This window comes from Schistocerca cancellata, chromosome 2 (assembly GCF_023864275.1).
Source record: "Schistocerca cancellata isolate TAMUIC-IGC-003103 chromosome 2, iqSchCanc2.1, whole genome shotgun sequence".
NCBI lineage: Eukaryota > Metazoa > Arthropoda > Insecta > Orthoptera > Acrididae > Schistocerca > Schistocerca cancellata.
In genome coordinates, this window is record NC_064627.1 from 379,660,355 (window position 1) to 379,679,809 (window position 19,455).

A 19,455-nucleotide genomic window follows, 5' to 3' on the forward strand; every position below is an offset into this window, starting at 1 on the left:
TGTCTGGGAAGTAATCAAGGTGACTGTTAAAAAAGTCAACTGTCAGGCTCATTAAACATCCTAAAGTTTTAAACTTCTTTAACATTGTAGCTATAATAGAAACATATTCTGGGTCTTTTTCATATCCTAGGAACTTTGTAATGACTTGCTTGAATGATACCCATGCTTCTTTCTCAAAGGTCACTGAGGATTCGAAGTTAACATCAAACATCAATTTTTCTAATTTCAGGTCCGACAAAGATCCCTTCTTTTAGCTTAGCTTCTGAAAGGTGTGGAAATGTTTGGCAGAGATACTTAAAACATGGTCCATCTTTTGGCAAAGCCTTTACCAATTGTTTCATTAGGCCTAACTTTATATGAAGAGGTTGCAGGAGTACGCCTTTTGGATCTACAAGGTTTTTGCCCAGAATGTGCTTCTCACCGGGTTTTAAAGACTCCCTCAGAGGCTAGTTCTTTCTGCACCAGTGCTGATCTCTAGCCCTACTGTCCCATTCAAACACGAAACATGGAAATTTGGTAAAGCCACCTTGCTGACCAAGGAGCATGCATGTTACTTTTAGATCGCCACATATAATCCAACCATGAGCAGAATAGCCTATTTTATTTAGGACTGTTTTTAGGTTTTCATAGCTTTCTTTCATATTTACAGAATGTCCAACAGGTATAGATGCATACATGTTACCATTGTGTAATAAAACAGCCTTTAAATAGTTGTGGATGAATCAATAAGCAGCCTCCAGTCTTCATTTTTGTATTCAATACCAAACTCATTCATCAGACCAGGAATATCTGAGCAATACATTAAAACACCTTATTAAAAAACTGGGAAACTTGCTGCTCTCTCTATACATGTATATGCTGGTTCCAACTGATAATAAATTCTTTTTTTAAATTCAGTGTCAAGCAATTCAGCTTTTTCTTTTGTTAAGCCCAGATCCCTAACCAAATCGTTAAGCTCGGTCTGAGTAAACAATTTGGGATTTAGACTTTCTGTATTATAATGGACCACCACCACCACCACCACCACCACCACCACCACCACCACCACCATGTTCATCTAAATCAGATTATACATCAGAAAATACTTCTGTTGGAGTAGAATTTAAATCATCTGGTGGTTCAGGAACCGGAAAATCTACATCATGCCCTACTGGTCGGATGGCGGACAGAAGGTTAGGGTAGATTATTACCTTCTTGTTTTTCGAACTATGACCAGTAATATCAACTCTGCAAAAGTAGCAATCATTGGAATGATTTCTTGGCTACCTCCATATCATAGTTACAGCAAATCCGAAGGCTTTTCTCTCCTTTTTGGATCATTTTCTCATATCTTCACACACACACACACACACACACACACACACACAACACACACACACACACACACACACACCTTATACCGCACCCGAGATTTATCTTTATCACCAAGTTTACATCCAAAGTATGATAGATAAACTTTTTTCGAAGTCTGTAATGTTTCTTTGGTGGTTTTTTAATCACAAATTCACCACAAATTTAACAAAAACTGTCAGTAGAGTTTTTAGAACCACAATTAGACACTGTACTGAGCAAGTGTACAGGAAATAGGACAGTGAGGTTATGTTGACAGTAAACAAAACACCATCTGTTAACACAAAAGCAGAATCCACCATTTTTTTCAGCAAATGTTTTTCAGAAGTGCTACCAATGTCATCACATTCATTACACCTCCTTTCTAAATTATTTTAACTATATAAAAACTGATAAATTCTTTAAAAAATTGTTTAATATAATAAATTTAACTGTAAAATGTTAAGTAATGGTGGGTTTTTTAAGTATCATATTTGGATTTCCCACCCAGAAAAACATAAGAATAAGGTATTTTTAGCAAAAAAGTTTTTCCATCTTTGGCCTATGTAATCTATAGAAATGACATTTTCCTGATATTAAAATCCACAACATTTAAACAGTGATGTGAGCATACAATACTCTGAGTCACTATTTTGCTATGGAAACATTTTCTTGTAAAATGCTACTCCAGCATGAATATACTTTGAAAAGTCTACTTTTATTTTGTATGTGAATACTATATTTTGACTGCAAAAGGGGCAACATCCAACGTATATTTAAGACACTGTACTTTTTCAACCATTTTCTGGCAAGTGTCCACTTTCAAGAGCCACAAAAGCCATACTGTAATAATTAAACAGTTCTTTTTATGGTTTAAATAGAAAACCATTCTCAAGTGGTTTTTCAGAGTTTTCTAGCTGTTTGTTTCATCCCAATAATGTTAAATGCAAGATTGTGCAACTGAGCCTATCATCGTAGCTATTGCAGCTGAGAAAACAGATGTATGGTTTGAGCTTCTGCTACTCACATCACATAGCACTTTGATAACTGTCATGGTTATCAGTTAAGTTTGTGAAACAATCAATAAAAATAGACATTTTCACAATTCTGGGAGCTCAAACCCAGAGATAAATCATCAAGAAATGGATATTAATTATGCATGTCAACACAAGTTCGGAAAGGAAACTGTGCGATAAAGATAGAAAAAAGTATCCAGAAGATGATATCCTCATAAAAACTTTGAAGTTATGAAGACTTAAGTTAAAAACTCCATTTCATATATGCTTTGTTGTTTTAGTTTGCCTAAACTGCAGATATTTGTATACCACGAGTAGATAAGTTGTCAATTCATCACAGATGATCAAGTGTGTTAAAAGTAAATAAAAGGCACAACAAATGGCTAATTTAGTAATGCACACTGAAATTTAAGGCCCGCGAGCCTAAAAAGATGAAATTTTACTCTACTGCTAAAGACAAAGATATAAGCAAATAAGGACAGAAAAAAAAAGACTGAACACACAAAATTTAAAAATGGCAACCTACGTAGGTAGGTTTAATGTTATTTTCTGTAACATGAAAGTACAAATATAATGTTATTTTATGTAACATGAGAGTGAAAATTAAGAATTACCTTCTTTTGCCTTCTCAGACATCTGCTCAAATTTTTCACATGCACGCTGTTGCACCAGTTCTGCCTAGAAACAAATATTTTTTTCTCAAATAACTTACAATTTTAAAATTTATTTTAACAAATACAAAGAAAAAACATTACTCATTGCCAGAGTTCAGGAAATACCAGCAAATTAATGGTGAAACATTACTTCAAACCAAGGATATCATCATTTGGCACTTTGAAATCACAACTAGTCACTTTACAATTAATTTAACATTTGTAATCCCATTAGCCGTTTTCAAGCTTGTCAGTAAGTCTTGTATTACTTAGAGGGCACAAATAATCAGTGTGAACTGACCTGGTAGGTTAACAGAAGAGAAGGCAAAGCATACACTGCCCCTGGATGGGCACCTCATCATAAAAGCAGAGACTATAGGAAGGTACTATTCCACATGAACAAACTGGCAATACTTATTTACAATTTATTAGTGTACACAACACACTTAACTGTTGGTTGGTTGATTGGGGTAAGGAATGAAACAGTGAAGTCATCAGTCCCTCAGACAAGGGCTCATTCATCTGGAAGTAGTGATGTCCACCAGGAATGTTGAAAGAAATAGGTAGGAGCAGTGTAAGTGGGGAACTGAAGGCAATAATGATGCCAGACCTGAAAAAATTATTTTTGTGGAAGTAAAAGTATACAGATTGGACAATACATACAATAGAGTGGTCACTTAAGCTCAGTCATGGTGAGAGAACCCCCAACCGTGTCCAACCCCGCCAACTCAGTTAAGAGCAAAGACAGATACAGAGTAAACAATGCCTTCTAGTCAAAAGATCCAGAAAAGTAAAAAGGAAAATGCTAAAAATGTAATGGACATCAATTTGAATGTTCATAATAAAACAAGATGAAATAGTTAAGGGTGCACATGAATGTCCCTTTTAACTCTGCGTGCAAAGGAGGCAGGCCATCCCACAGCTGTCCCATCCCCAGTCCATCATTGGCAAAGCATTAAAGAGGCGGCAACCTTCACTAATCAATAGTGGTAATCATAAAATTAGAAACATGGTGCAGCGGAGACAGAGCTGAATACCTTAAAGCAGTGAAAACAAAGAGGACTGACAGAAGCAGCAGGCGAGGATGTAAGGGTGAAGATCCCTGCGATCCGGCTTGTGTGAGTAGACACAACATCCCCAACAACCCCCACTCCCCCAAAGGTAGTTTCAACATATCTGAGAATAAAAACGAGTCATGGAGAAGAATGGAGAACTAGTTCAATTGTCAGTCAGTCATCCATCAACATGAGACAAAGAATTCAGAAGATAGTGCTTAGCATGGACAGGCAGGAAGAGGGGGGCATGATCAACTGTCAGCAAAACTCCATAACCACAATGCAGAATTGACTTGTCACATAAAATAGTGACCGATATGACTGATGCAGAGGTGAAACGCAATGAATTCCTTCCAGGAGGAACAGAAGGAAGATTGCCATACAGCAGCAATCTCCTTTATAGTATGGAGTTTATTACAGGTGGCAGCAGTCCACCCAATGCGCTAACTCAGGGTTTGCAGAGCCCTTACTTGCAGCTGGAACATCAAAGAAAATGGAGCGAGTAATTCTGTGTCTAGCCAGCCAGCCAGTTCATTCCTGGCCTGGAGACTGCTCAATGAGTCGCTACATATTAAGCAGTCAACACAGGCTCGTTTGATAAAAACAGAGGGCTCCGTTAATGGCCATCAGCTTGTCTTAAAAATGCCACGTCTCTGTGAAGAATGGTGCTCCTGACCAGTAGGAGATCCTTTGTATCCATGGCTTTAGAGCAATTAGTTGGAAAGACCATTGCACCCTCATATTCTTGAGGAACTGAAAGGAACAGACACCAAAGGACAATGGGAAACAGATTATATTCTTGAAATGGAAGGGTCCTAATTTGTGGCCTGGGTACCAAGCAAAGTGGGAAAGGGGGGATTTGAAGAGAAAACACGGAGATTACATTCTGAGGAGGACAGGCGGGGTCCCGGCAGAGGGCTGAAAGGCGCATTTCAGCTGGTAATCTCACCCAAGGGCAGGAGTCGTGGTATTCCCCCAACCATTCAAAAAGAATAGGATAGCTTGGATGATCAGTAAACTGTTTAACAGTGACTGCATAGGTGAAGAGTTGGTACCATCAGATCTGAAGCAGGAAGATCCTCACTTCAGCAAGGTGACTGTTCACAATACTTGTCCAGAAGGTGGCAGTGGCCAACCCCACAATGGCTTGGTCTAACAATTTAAGGCACCTCAAAGCCATGCGTCTAGTAACCATAGTCCAAGGGGGACAGAACCAGAGCCCAGCAGATACGACAGAAAGAAGCATGATCTGCACCCCAAAATGCGTGGGCAAGGAAGCACAGAGTATTAAAGTTTCTCCTGCTATTAGTTTATACTTAAATATGGGGGGCCCCAGTCAGTTTCTTATCAATGATGAGTCTCAGAAAAATCTTGACCTCAACAACACCCAAGTTTTGCATACCCAACAAGAGAATGGACCATGGTACGATAAAAATGCACCACCCACATTTTTGCAGCAGAGAACTGGAAAGCATGGGAAATTGTTCAAGCAGAGACCTGTCTGATGGCACCTTGGAGTTAGCACTCAATCAAGGCTACAGAGTGGGAGCTGTCCAAATGCAAAAAGCATTGACATAACAGCATGAGGGTGACAAATGGTCTGATAGAGGTCACTAGTCCATTGACAGCTGTGAGGAAGTGTAAACTCAGCCTGGATCCCTGTGGAATGCCATTCTCTTGGGCCTGTTGAGAACTGTGTAAAGCACCAACTTCATCCTGGAACAAACCATAGGATAAAAATTTACAAAAATTGGCAGGGAGCCTCAAAAGCCCCAATAATGGAGGGTAAGTAGGATGTGATGGTGCCAGGCAGAGTCATGTGCTTTATGCAGGGCAAAAGAGACTGCAATGAGGTGTTTACATTTAAAGTCATTTTGACTAGTTTCCAACCAAAGCAGATTGTCACTTCTGGACTGTCCCTCCCAGAAACTACACACCTAAAAGAACAAAAGGCCACCCATGATTCAAGAATCCAGCATAACTGGCAGTAAACATTCTTTCCAGTAGTTTTCAGAGTACTGGTGAGGCTAATTGGCTGGAAACTGTCCATGGATGTTGACTTTTTGCCTGACTTAAGGATTAGAACTATGTTATCATCTCACCACTGTGAAGGAAGGGCACAGTTGTACCAAATATAGTTGACTGAGGAAATGGAGCCGTTAAGTAACAGTCAGGTGTTATATAATGTAACTGTGAATCTAATTGGGCCACGAGATAAGAGCCTTAAGAAATTCAGTCAGCATACCAGGGAAGGGGGGGGGGGTGAAGGAGAGGGGGAGGCCTTCAATTAATTGCAGCTATGTATGTAGATGCCAACACTATAGCGAAGTGGGTCACCAGGCACTCAGCACATAGACCATCCCAAGGAAAGAGGCCAAGTACAGTTGTGGATCTTTGGCAGCCCAGAAGACCACACAGCTCAGCCCATATGAGGGATGAAGAGGCACACATTCCCAACAAGGTGACAGCTCTCACAGCATTCCTTATTATTGCATTTAATTGGATAGTGTGCCTTAGCATGGAGTCGCTTAGAAGTTATAAGGTTCGTTTGCACATCATGTCACTTGAAATGCTATAGAGCTCTTCAGTGATGCTGCACACCTACTGGTCCACCATGGAATCAGCTGGCAAATAATGAGACCTGCATTAAAGGGAAATAGTAGCCCAACGATGTGGGCAATTTGTCAGAGATCCTGCACAACCTCATTGATGTTATCTAATATAGCGGCAAATGCAAAAGCAGAGGCACACAACTGCTAGTTCTCACTTTACAGCACCCAATGTAGAGCAACAGACTCGACAGAAAGAGGTCATGGGCACAAAGATCATTCTGTAGTGAACAATGTAAGTAAAGCCACAAGTCTGTGGAATAAGTTGTTAGATCAATAGCTGAAAAGGTTGCTCAGGTGGCACTGAAGTGGGCAAGAGTACAGCCACTGAGAAGACAAAGAACACAGTCAATAAGAAGATGGTCAATTAGAAGTCTCTGCCAGACGAATAGGTACTCCAGACTGGGGGGTAGTCCTACGAGATGAAGTGGTACTCCCCTCAAGTAGGGGACAAAGGTCGGTTGTTGGATTAAGGAAGTCAATTCAGTGTAACTAAGTGGCTTGCCTGGAGGTAAACAAATGTTACAAATGGTATCACTGAGGTACCCTGCACCAACACTGTTGCAGCTTCCAATAAATAAACTCTCTGATGTCATCTGTGTCAACAAATATACAGGTTCCTCTAGATGCTCTCGGGGCCAGTGTGGTTCTGAAAAGTGCACAATAACCAGAGGGAGCTGGGAACTTATCATCAGTGAAGCACATTACTTGTGCGACAAAGAAAACTGTGGAAGAGGAGGAAATATGGTGCTACTGTTCCGACAGGTGACTAATATCCATTACAGTTCCACTGAATGATCACCTTACAGATGTCCAGGTTAGGCTTGAAGGATCCAGGAGGCCAGGAGGACTGGTCACACCCAAAGATCTCTGCCTGTCACCAATGGCGATGGAGCAACATTAATGAGAACTGGTAACTCTGGGGTCACTGAGGTAACCATCTCCCTTGCAGCCTTAGGTGGACAAGAGTCTTGCAAGGGACTATCCGCAATGAGCATAGGGACAGGAAGAGTGGGCTGACATCGGGCCGCTGATCTGTGGGTTTCCAGGGAGAGAGGTCCCGAGGGGGAGCTCATATACTGATGGGTGCCAGAGGAAGTACTTGCTTCTGGGATGTTGGAAGAACTGGTTTTGGAAAAATTGACATTGTGAGGGTTATGGCTGTGCATAACTGGTCACCATATCAACAAAATACAGGGTGTTTCAAAAATGACCGGTATATTTGAAACGGCAATAAAAACTAAACGAGCAGCGATAGAAATACACCATTTGTTGCAATATGCTTGGGAAAACAGTACATTTTCAGGCGGACAAACTTTCGAAATTACAGTAGTTACAATTTTCAACAACAGATGGCACTGCAAGTGATGTGAAAGATGTAGAAGACAATGCAGTCTGTGGGTGCGCCATTCTGTACATCGTCTTTCTGCTGTAAGCGTGTGCTGTTCACAACGTGCAAGTGTGCTGTAGACAACATGGTTTATTCCTTAGAACAGAGGATTTTTCTTGTGTTGGAATTCCACCGCCTAGAACACAGTGTTGTTGCAACAAGACGAAGTTTTCAACGGAGGTTTAATGTAACCAAAGGACCGAAAAGCGATACAATAAAGGATCTGTTTGAAAAATTTTAATGGACTGGGAACGTGACGGATGAACGTGCTGGAAAGGTAGGGCGACCGCGTACGGCAACCACAGAGGGCAACGCGCAGCTAGTGCAGCAGGTGATCCAACAGCGGCCTCGGGTTTCTGTTCGCCGTGTTGCAGCTGCGGTCCAAATGACGCCACCGTCCACGTATCGTCTCATGCGCCATAGTTTACACCTCTACCCATACAAAATTCAAACGCGGCAACCCTTCAGCCGTATTGCATAAATTGTTTCACTCCCAGACATCTGGCTTGTCTGTCTTCTCATGGGGTAGCCCGAGTACAGAAAGCGTTGCAGTTGCAGTTGCACCATTTTGGGTTTGCTGTGCATTGGGACAACATGACCAAAGTACAGGCATCATGGGGGTTAGGACTTAAGGTTTCACATCACATATATGCAGTATGACTGACTTTTCCAAGAAGACATTCCCTTCAAAAGCTAAAATGAAGTAGTCTGTATCTGTTTGATTATCCTTGTGACCTTTTCAGACACAATGACACCAATATGTCTCACGACTTTAGATTAGCCCATAGTTGTTCATTCGTTTGGAGTGTAGGGTCTCTGTGCAAGATGATTTCTTGAAGTGTATTCAAATTTTCGTTTACAACAATGGTCACTGGTATGTCACCCAGACTATCACATCCCTGAAGAAGATTGCGCAGCAGAGACAGCTTTGATTAATAGCAGTTCCTTGCACATTTTACCAAAAGACTCAACTTCACAGTAATTTTCAGTAAGTTCCACAAAAAATAATGGCTTTGTCACAGTGAAAGTATCCCATTCAGTTCAATTACATACTAAGTATTGCATAAATTGTTTCACTCCCAGACATCTGGCTTGTCTGTCTTCTCATGGGGTAGCCCGAGTACAGAAAGCGGTAAGGTTAAAAATATCAGCGTTTAGGTGTCTAGACCTGTCTGATGTGAGAGCCAGATTAGAACTGTTTTAGTGTAATTTCACATGACTGATGTGTGAAATGTCCATCATGGTGTCACTTGCTCCAATCAAGGGCTCTCCCTATGGGCAGCACACAGTCACAGTGAAGGCCATCTGGCATGATCTGTTGCTTGTGGTCTTCATGTCCCATGAAGACTACTCTTTGACATGCATGGGGAGCTAGCAGCTCAGACGTCAGCAGTGTGACCCCTTCATTGACAAGGGTGAACTGAAAGGGTACAAAACAACCCAACCATATCCAATTGGCTACCAGCTTTGCTTTGAAACACACATATGCACACTATATGTGTTACTTAAAATGTTCTTCCCCAGTCAGTCCACACTAGAGAGAAATTTGGAAAGAAGTTCGAACCAAGAAGGGAACCAAAACTTGCTTCAACCAAAAGGTGATGTGAAGTAAATGAATGAATATTCCAAGAAAGGAAAGAAGAGCCTAAGAAACAGCAAGGTCAATATCAAAGGGCTGCTGCCATAACAAAAAGTAAGAGAAGGAACAATAGTCAGACAAAGTTTAAGCACAGGAAAGGAAGTAGGTCTGCAATAGCCTGCAGTCCTATGTTTGCCATGCATGTACTCACAAGAGTCATGAGCCTCCTGTGAGGTTGAACAGATTAATTCTCTATCAGTGAGATATACATCAACATTGAGGCAACACAATGCACTTTCCCAGGCAACACAAATGATGAGCCAGCTTTCCTTTTGAGACCACCACACATCAACAGGTATAATAGTGCACTCTGTTACCACAATGGTTCAGTGTGTGTAGATTTCCAACTCAGTTTGCCATTTCATACCAAAAAGTCAGTTAATTATTATTAAATGAATGCAAAACTTTGACAAGAGGTTTTCTAATTTTCTGCTCTAAGATGTTCCTCAGGAGTCAACAACAGCAATGGACAATGCACCATATCACTCCATTGTATTAAATAAAGCTGCAGCACTACAGAGGAGGAAAATAGATATTTTGTATGAAGGACAAAATTTCCAACAGAACAAATCAAATTTGGCATAGCAAGTAAAAAATCCCACGTTATCAGGTCCATGAACTTGCCACAGTAAGAAGTCATAATGTACTCCCCCAAATTATATTCATTTCTATCTGATTGCACACCCATTTCACTATCTAAATGGAAATATGAGTTAAGGTGGAAAGTAAGATATCAGGAAACAATAAAATGTTTCTACTCTGTGAGACTGTCAAGCTGACAATCACTCACTGCAAATGTCACTCCATAAATGTCACTCCATAACTTGATTTCAGTTACGGTCTTACTAAGCAGTGTTGCTGTAAAAACAGATTGAATAGATGGTTATTTTTGTCTGCTCCAGCACCAAGTCCATGCCTGAGGAAGATAACAGCCTTGATTTTACCCCTGGAGTCACAGCTTACACCATAAACCGGAGTAGTTATGAAACATTCATATCCGTAAGTCTCTTGTTTGGTTTCTTTTTCTTAACGATACTTGATGATGGTCATTTACTGACAATTTGTCAAAAAAGGATTGGGACATAGAAGATTAATGATAGTTGTTAGTAAATGTTACAGTATTGCTCTGTACTTTGACTCAACCACATCCTTTAAGGTTCTTCGTGGTGGAATTTATAGCAAATGAGATACAGGTAAATTAAAGAATTAGAGTAACAAAATTTGTAATTTTTTTTTTAAATTCTTACTGCAATCTAGTTACCTTGTTACCATGCAGATGCCACAAATGAATCTCATTCATCACCAACAATGATTTTCCCTATCACTAATTGTCATACTTAAATAATTGCAGTTTAATGGCAACACTCACTAATTTTGATGTTCCAACTGTAGACTAGACTGTTGTTTCGGCTTTGAAAGTGGTATAAAATGGTCAACTGAGATTATACTGTATTTCTTGTATGCACAATCACTTAACCCAGCACATTATAACTGTGGTATTCATCCAAAGAAATCACAAATATTAATTTAGGGAAAACCAAATTTTGTATGAAGTACGAGATTGGACAACATCCAACTTACCATGTAGTATCTATTTTCAACAAATTTTAAAAAATATATGGTAAGTATTATTGGACACATCATATTAGATTTATGCCAAGATATTAAATCATTGCCTAGGAATTACTCCTAAAAATTTATGATCAGAAGAACAAAATGGTTTAAGAAAAGCGAGCTCCTATACTAATGTTTTTGTTTTCATTGTGCAATTATAGAAAAAGGAGTCCAGTAGGGAAAAACACTTCACACTTTCAGACACAGAAAGTTTTTGACCATGTAGCTAGAATCTTATGGAACGTATGACAAGAATGGATATTCTCAGCAAATAAAGGGACAGAAATCCTATACAGAGGTACAAAAATAAGAATAAAGACTAACTATGCAATATTATAAGCTACCAGAATGAACTCGACAGTGACAACAAACTACAGAAATATCAAATGATACGTGGAACAATCAACAGAACATTGAGAAAAAGTGAGAAAAGACACAAATCAAATTTTACAAGGTAATGGCAGTGTGGTTAAGTGGTCACAGTGTTGGATTGTGTCAAGCGAGCAAGCCATGTTCAAATCTCTCTTGTGCCACTCTTCTTTGTTTTCTCCTTCTTCACTGTTCACTGTATTCAAATTTGTGTGTGGTGGTGTTTAACGTCCGTCTGTAACAGTGAGCTGTAAGGTAGGGATCTACACTCCTGTAAATTGAAATAAGAACACCGTGAATTCATTGTCCCAGGAAGGGGAAACTTTATTGACACATTCCTGGGGTCAGATACATCACATGATCACACTGACAGAACCACAGGCACATAGACACAGGCAACAGAGCATGCACAATGTCGGCACTAGTACAGTGTATATCCACCTTTCGCAGCAATGCAGGCTGCTATTCTCCCATGGAGACGATTGTAGAGATGCTGGATGTAGTCCTGTGGAACGGCTTGCCATGCCATTTCCACCTGGCGCCTCAGTTGGACCAGCGTTCGTGCTGGACGTGCAGACCGCGTGAGACGACGCTTCATCCAGTCCCAAACATGCTCAATGGGGGACAGATCCGGAGATCTTGCTGGCCAGGGTAGTTGACTTACACCTTCTAGAGCACGTTGGGTGGCACGGGATACATGCGGACGTGCATTGTCCTGTTGGAATAGCAAGTTCCCTTGCCGGTCTAGGAATGGTAGAACGATGGGTTCGATAACGGTTTGGATGTACCGTGCACTATTCAGTGTCCCCTCGACGATCACCAGTGGTGTACGGCCAGTGTAGGAGATCGCTCCCCACACCATGATGCCGGGTGTTGGCCCTGTGTGCCTCGGTCGTATGCAGTCCTGATTGTGGCGCTCACCTGCACGGCGCCAAACACGCATACGACCATCATTGGCACCAAGGCAGAAGCGACTCTCATCGCTGAAGACGACACGTCTCCATTCGTCCCTCCATTCATGCCTGTCGCAACACCACTGGAGGCGGGCTGCACGATGTTGGGGCGTGAGCGGAAGACGGCCTAACGGTGTGCGGGACCGTAGCCCAGCTTCATGGAGACGGTTGCGAATGGTCCTCGCCGATACCCCAGGAGCAACAGTGTCCCTAATTTGCTGGGAAGTGGCGGTGCGGTCCCCTACGGCACTGCGTAGGATCCTACGGTCTTGGCGTGCATCCGTGCGTCGCTGCCGTTCGGTCCCAGGTCGATGGGCACGTGCACCTTCCGCCGACCACTGGCAACAACATCGATGTACTGTGGAGACCTCACGCCCCACGTGTTTAGCAATTCGGCGGTACGTCCACCCGGCCTCCCGCATGCCCACTAAACGCCCTCGTTCAAAGTCCGTCAACTGCACATACGGTTCACGTCCACGCTGTCGCGGCATGCTACCAGTGTTAAAGACTGCGATGGAGCTCCGTATGCCACGGCAAACTGGCTGACACTGACGGCGGCGGTGCACAAATGCTGCGCAGCTAGCGCCATTCAACGGCCAACACCGCGGTTCCTGGTGTGTCCGCTGTGCGTGCGTGTGATCATTGCTTGTACAGCCCTCTCGCAGTGTCCAGAGCAAGTATGGTGGGTCTGACACACCGGTGTCAATGTGTTCTTTTTTCCATTTCCAGGAGTGTATAATGACACTATTCTGTACAACTACTCTATTAGCAGCCAAAAGGAAGTGACTTTCAAATGAGATGCATATGTTTACGACAAGCAACAAATCACCCGAATCCTCCACTGGAAAACATGTCTGGTGTCATACATGGCATTAGTCACAGCACATCCATCATATGATAGGAATCTCTCATCAATGCAATTAGTTTGTAAACCTGCTAAGTGAGCGAGATATGCCTCCTTGACTGATTTCGGTATTCGTAAGAATGTGAATGTTATGACTCCCAAGGAAGTGATGAAAATGTAAGTTTGTCACATAATCTACAGTAAATGAATGCAACAGTTTCAGAAACAGTTTCTCTGTGCTTCATCAAAACTTACGTTTTTAACGTCTCTGAAGTTTCACTCAATTTTGAAAGTTATACTCTTTAATTCCTTTGTTGTAACACAGTTCATACCCATTTACTTGCTGTTTTAATTTCTGTGAGATGTCTATGTGGTATCTCAACTGCTCTCACTATTCATCACATTTAGTTGTGACAGTAACATACTCTTACCACATGACTCACATTCTATAACCAATGTGTAGTATGACAACTGCCAAAACTACAGAAAGAGAACAAACATTTCAATTACGAGACAGACACTTCATAATGTTGTGAAAAAAATAATAAAAATAAAACATAAATGGGACGAGAGAGTTTTGAATCCAACACTATGACCACATAAGCACGACACCACAGCTGTTCAATTTCTCTCAATTTTTGCACTTGTTAAGCTTGGACCATTTTTTCTATTTTGCTTTTTTTCACAGTTCAGTACACCTCTTTCTTATGGTCTACACTCTTTTTGGGAGGAGGGGAGGGGGGGGTGGTTTAAGGTGCAAAACATCTGAGGTCATAAGTGCCTAGTAAAGAACCAGAGATGCTGGGACCGCGAGGGTAAAAAAAAACTGTTATGAGGTCCAATACAAGAGGGAAGAAAAAACAAATCTAAAACACGAAGATGTTACGGAAGGGTAACTAAAAGATGTCGACAAGAAACCAGAGTCACCAGGTAGAAATCAAATCTCTTTCGCCATATTTCTGCTTCCTAAAAAACTAAAAACACGAGCCACAGCTCGCACGTCACCTGCTAAAATGTCCGGCAAAGTGGGAGGCAGCCCAACCCAGAGACATAAGTGGCTAAAATAGGTGCAGAGGATCAGGAAATGTCTGACTGTTAATGGCTGGCTATAGAAAGGACAGCTGGGTGCAGGGTCACCACTGAACAAGTGGCGATGACTAAAGCGGCAGTGCCCTATTCGCAACCGAGCTAACATTACTTCCTCAAAGCGAGACGGTCAGGTGGAAGTCGACCAGGCTGTTGGGAGAGGTTTTACTTCTGAGTTTGTTCCCATGAAGGGAGCACCAATGGTCATGCCAAAGTGACGTGATACACTGATAGAGAAAAGTAGAAATATCTTGTGAGGGAACAGAGTAAAAGGCGCGCCAACAGAGATGGACGGCGAGTTTGGCTGCAGCATCAGCAGCGTCATTCCCAGGCAAACCAACATGGCCAGGATATGGTCTAGACTATGATGAAAGAAGAAGTATTTTTAACACCATTTAGCTATTTCCTCTCTTGTCTTGCACCCCATGACCAGGATAGCCAGTCAATACTACTCATGTACATAATAAACAAGACATTTACAAAATTTTATTTTCTCTTACATCTGTTCTTCAAGTATTCTAACTAACCGAAGTCTCATAATAAAACTCAATTGACCATTCACTCTTCATTAAATAAATAGTCAAAGGGGACAACTGAAAATTTCTGCTTGGCTGGGACTGATTCAAGTTCCCTGCTTATTACAAGCAGTCACTTTAATCATAAGGCTAACTGAGCACACTTTCTGGCCTGCTTCAAACTCTGTCACTGATATTTTCACCTACAATTTCAGCATACTATTTCAACCATAGGTTCCCACATTGGCTAATAATAGTTTCAGTATAAAGTTCTCAGTTTATCATTTACATATATACCAAAATTAAAACTGGTTACCCACAAATATTAAGTGATAATATGAGCCCTGATTATTCTGTATTTTCATACTGACCACATTACACTATTAAATATAGTATAACACTTTTCCCCCCAAGAACCATGGACCCTGCCATTGGTGGGGAGGCTTGCGTACCTCAGTGATACTGATAGCCGTACCGTAGGTGCAACCACAACAGAGGGGTATCTGTTGAGAGGCCAGACAAACGTGTGGTTCCTGAAGAGGGGCAGCAGCCTTTTCAGTAGTTGCAGGGGCAACAGTCTGGATGATTGACTGATCTGGCCTTTTAACATTAACCAAAACGGCCTTGCTGTGCTGGTACTGCGAACAGCTGAAAGCAAGGGGAAACTACGGCCGTAATTTTTCCCGAGGGCATGCAGCTTTACTGTATGATTAAATGATGATCGCGTTCTCTTGGGTAAAATATTCCGGAGATAAAATAGTCCCCCATTCGGATCTCCGGGCAGGAACTACTCAAGAGGACGTCGTTATCAGGAGAAAGGAAACTGGCATTCTACGGATCAGAGCGTGGAATGTCAGATCCCTTAATCGGACAGGTAGGTTAGAAAATTTAAAAAGGGAAATGGATAGGTTAAAGTTAGATATAGTGGGAATTAGTGAAGTTCGGTGGCAGGAGGAACAAGAGTATTGGTCGGGTGAATACAGGGTTATAAATACAAAATCAAATAGGGGTAATGCAGGAGTAGGTTTACTAATGAATAAAAAAATAGGAGTGCGGGCACGCTACTAGAAAAAGCATAGTGAACGCATTATTGTGGCCAAGATAGACACGAAGCCCACGCCTACTACAGTAGTACAAGTTTATATGCCAACTAGCTCTGCAGATGACGAAGAAATTGAAGAAATGTATGATGAAATAAAAGAAATTATTCAGATAGTGAAGGGAGACGAAAATTTAATAGTCATGGGTGACGAATTCGGTGGTAGGAAAAGGGAGAGAAGGACACGTAGTAGGTGAATATGGATTGGAGGCTAAGAAATTAAAGAGGAAGCCGCCTGGTAGAATTTTGCACAGAGCACAACTTAATCATAGCTAACACTTGGTACAAGAATCATAAAAGAATGTTGTATACATGGAAGAAGCCTGGAGATACTGACAGGTTTCAGATATATTACATAATGGTAAGAGAGATTTAGGAATCAGGTTTTAAATTGTAAGACATTTCCAGGAGCAGATGTGGTCTCTGATCACAATGTATTGGCTATGAACTGTAGATTAAAACTGAAGAAACTGCAAAAAGGTGGGAATTTAAGGAGATGGGACCTGGATAAACTGTAAGAACCAGAGGTTGTACAGAGTTTGAGGGAGAGCATAACGGAACAATTGACAGGAATGGGGGGAAAGAAATACAGTAAAAGAAGAATGGGTAGCTTTGAGAGATAAAGTAGTGAAGGCAGCAGAGGATTAAGTAGGTAAAAAGATGAGGGCTAGTAGAAATCCTTGGGTAACAGAAGAAATACTGAATTTAATTGATGACAGGAGAAAATATAAAAATGCAGTAAATGAAGCAGGCAAAAAGGAATACAAACGTCTCAAAAACGAGATCGACAGGAAGTGCGGGATAGCTAGAGGACAAATAAATGTAAGGATATAGAGGGTTATCTCACTAGGGGTAAGATAGATACTGCCTACAGGAAAATTAAAGAGACCTTTGGAGAAAAAAGAACCACTTGTATGAATATCAAGAGCTCAGATGGAAACCCAGTTCTAAGCAAAGAAGGGAAAGCAGAAAGGAGGAGGGAGTATATAGATGGCCTACACAAGGGCGATGTACTTGAGGACAATATTATGGAAATGGAAGAGGATGTAGATGAAGATGAAATGGGAGATATGATACTGTGTGAAGAGTTTGACAGAGCACTGAAAGACCCGAGTCAAAACAAGGCCCTGGGAGTAGACAACATTCCATTAGAACTACTGACGGCCTTGGGAGAGCCAGTTCTGACAAAACTCTACCACCTGGTGAGCAAGATGTATGAAACAGGCGAAATACCCTCAGACTCCAAGAAGAATATAATAATTCCGATCCCAAAGAAAGCAGGTGCTGACAGATGTGAAAATTACCGAACAATCAGTTTAATAAGTCACGGATGCAAAATACTAACGCGTATTCTCTACAGACGAATGGAAAAACTGGTAGAAGCTGACCTCGGGGAAGATCAGTTTGGATTCCGTAGAAATATTGGAACACGTGAGGCAATACTGACCCTACGACTTATCTTAGAAGCTAGATTAAGGAAAAGCAAACCTACGTTTCTAGCATTTGTAGACTTTGAGAAAGCTTTTGACAATGTTGACTGGAATACTCTCTTTCAGATTCTGAAGGTGGCAGGGGTAAAATACAGGGAGCGAAAGGCTATTTACAATTTGGACAGAAACCAGATGGCAGTTGTAAGAGTCGAGGGGCACGAAAGGGAAGCAGTGGTTGGGAAGGAAGTGAGACAGGGTTGTAGCCTATCCCCGATGTTATTCAATTTGTATATTGAGCAAGCAGTGAAGGAAACAAAAGAAATATTCGGAGCAGGTATTAAAATCCATGGAGAAGAAATAAAAACTTTGAGGTTCACCGATGACATTGTAATTCTGTCAGAGACAGCAAAGGAAGAGCAGTTGAACGGAGTGGACAGTGTCATGAAAGGAGGGTATAAGATGAACATCAAAAAAGCAAAACATGGATAATGGAATGTAGTCGAATTAAGTCGGGAGATGCTGCGGGTATTAGATTAGGAAATGAGACACTTAAAGTAGTAAAGGAGTTTTGCTATTTGGGGAGCAAAATAACTGATGATAGTCGAAGTAGAGAGGATATAAAATGTAGACTGGCAATGGCAAGGAAAGCGTTTCTGAAGAAGAGAAATTTGTTAACATCGAGCATAGATTTAAGTGTCTGGAAGTATTTTCTAAATGTATTTGTATGGAGTGTAGCCATGTATGGCAGTGAAACATGGACAATAAATAGTTTGGACAAGAAGAGAATAGAAGCTTTCAAAATGTGGTGCTACAGAAGAATGCTAAAGATTAGATGGGTAGATCATAGAACTAATGAGGAGGTATTGAATAGGATTGGGAGAAGAGAAGTTTGTGGCACAACTTGACCAGAAGAAGGGATCGGTTGGTAGGACATGTTCTGAGGCATCGAGGGATCACCAATTTAGTATTGGAGGGCAGCGTGGAGGATAAAAATCGTAGAGGGAGACCAAGAGAGGAATACACTAAACAGATTCAGAAGGATGCAGGTTGCAGTAGGTACTGGGAGATGAAGAAGCTTACACAGGGTAGAGTAGCATGGAGAGCTGCATCAAACCAGTCTCAGGACTGAAGACCACAACAACAACAACAACAACAACAACAACAACAACTACTACTACTACTACTACTACTACACTTTTACATTCCCTGAATTAACGTTTTCCGTACTGTTTACATTTTTATTGCTTTGTCAAATTTCTTATATCCACTCTGTTAATTCGCACCCGATTTTGCACTAATATATTTACAATTTTCCCACAATTTATGCTTTAAGAAAAAATATTCGTGGAGAAAAAACAAACAATTGACGTAAAGTGATGCTGGTACAGCATTGGCCATCAAGTAGTGTTTATAAACGGTATATTAATAATTTTTATTTATGGACCGTCTGACGGCAACTGAATAAAACACAATTTTAGTGCCATACGCGTTTCGCCTTTATTTTCTGCAAGGCATCATCAGTGGCCTGGAATATGTACATATGTTAGCTATTTTATTTACATTTTTGTCATTGTGACTATAGGTTATAAACAGTTCAGGTGGTTGGTATTTCCTATTAAGTAGTAATGTTTAGAACTGTACTTACAGGTTGCGTGGACAATTTCCTACATATTACGCTCCTGTTGCATTTTTGGTGTTGCTCTTCTTCTTATGAACGCCAATTTGCGGTTTTTTTTCGCCATTCCACAACACTACGCACAGAACGCTTGTTTTAAGGCAATGTTTTGGTTTCTGTTGACGACTGTCAAATGTTTTTGCCAAAGATCGAATGTTATTGCCAAACTTATGAGTGTA

The 19,455-nt window shown here is 41.2% G+C and overlaps 1 protein-coding gene across 1 annotated transcript in view; it reads right to left on the reverse strand.

The window, feature by feature from the left end:
• The window catches only part of LOC126161773 (sorting nexin-6), an 86,955-nt gene that overhangs the window by 10,187 nt on the left and 57,313 nt on the right, over nt 1-19,455 (reverse strand). Inside the window, 1 exon segment of the mRNA XM_049917842.1 lies at nt 2,960-3,023. Within this exon segment, the coding sequence (XP_049773799.1) occupies nt 2,960-3,023 (64 nt within the window).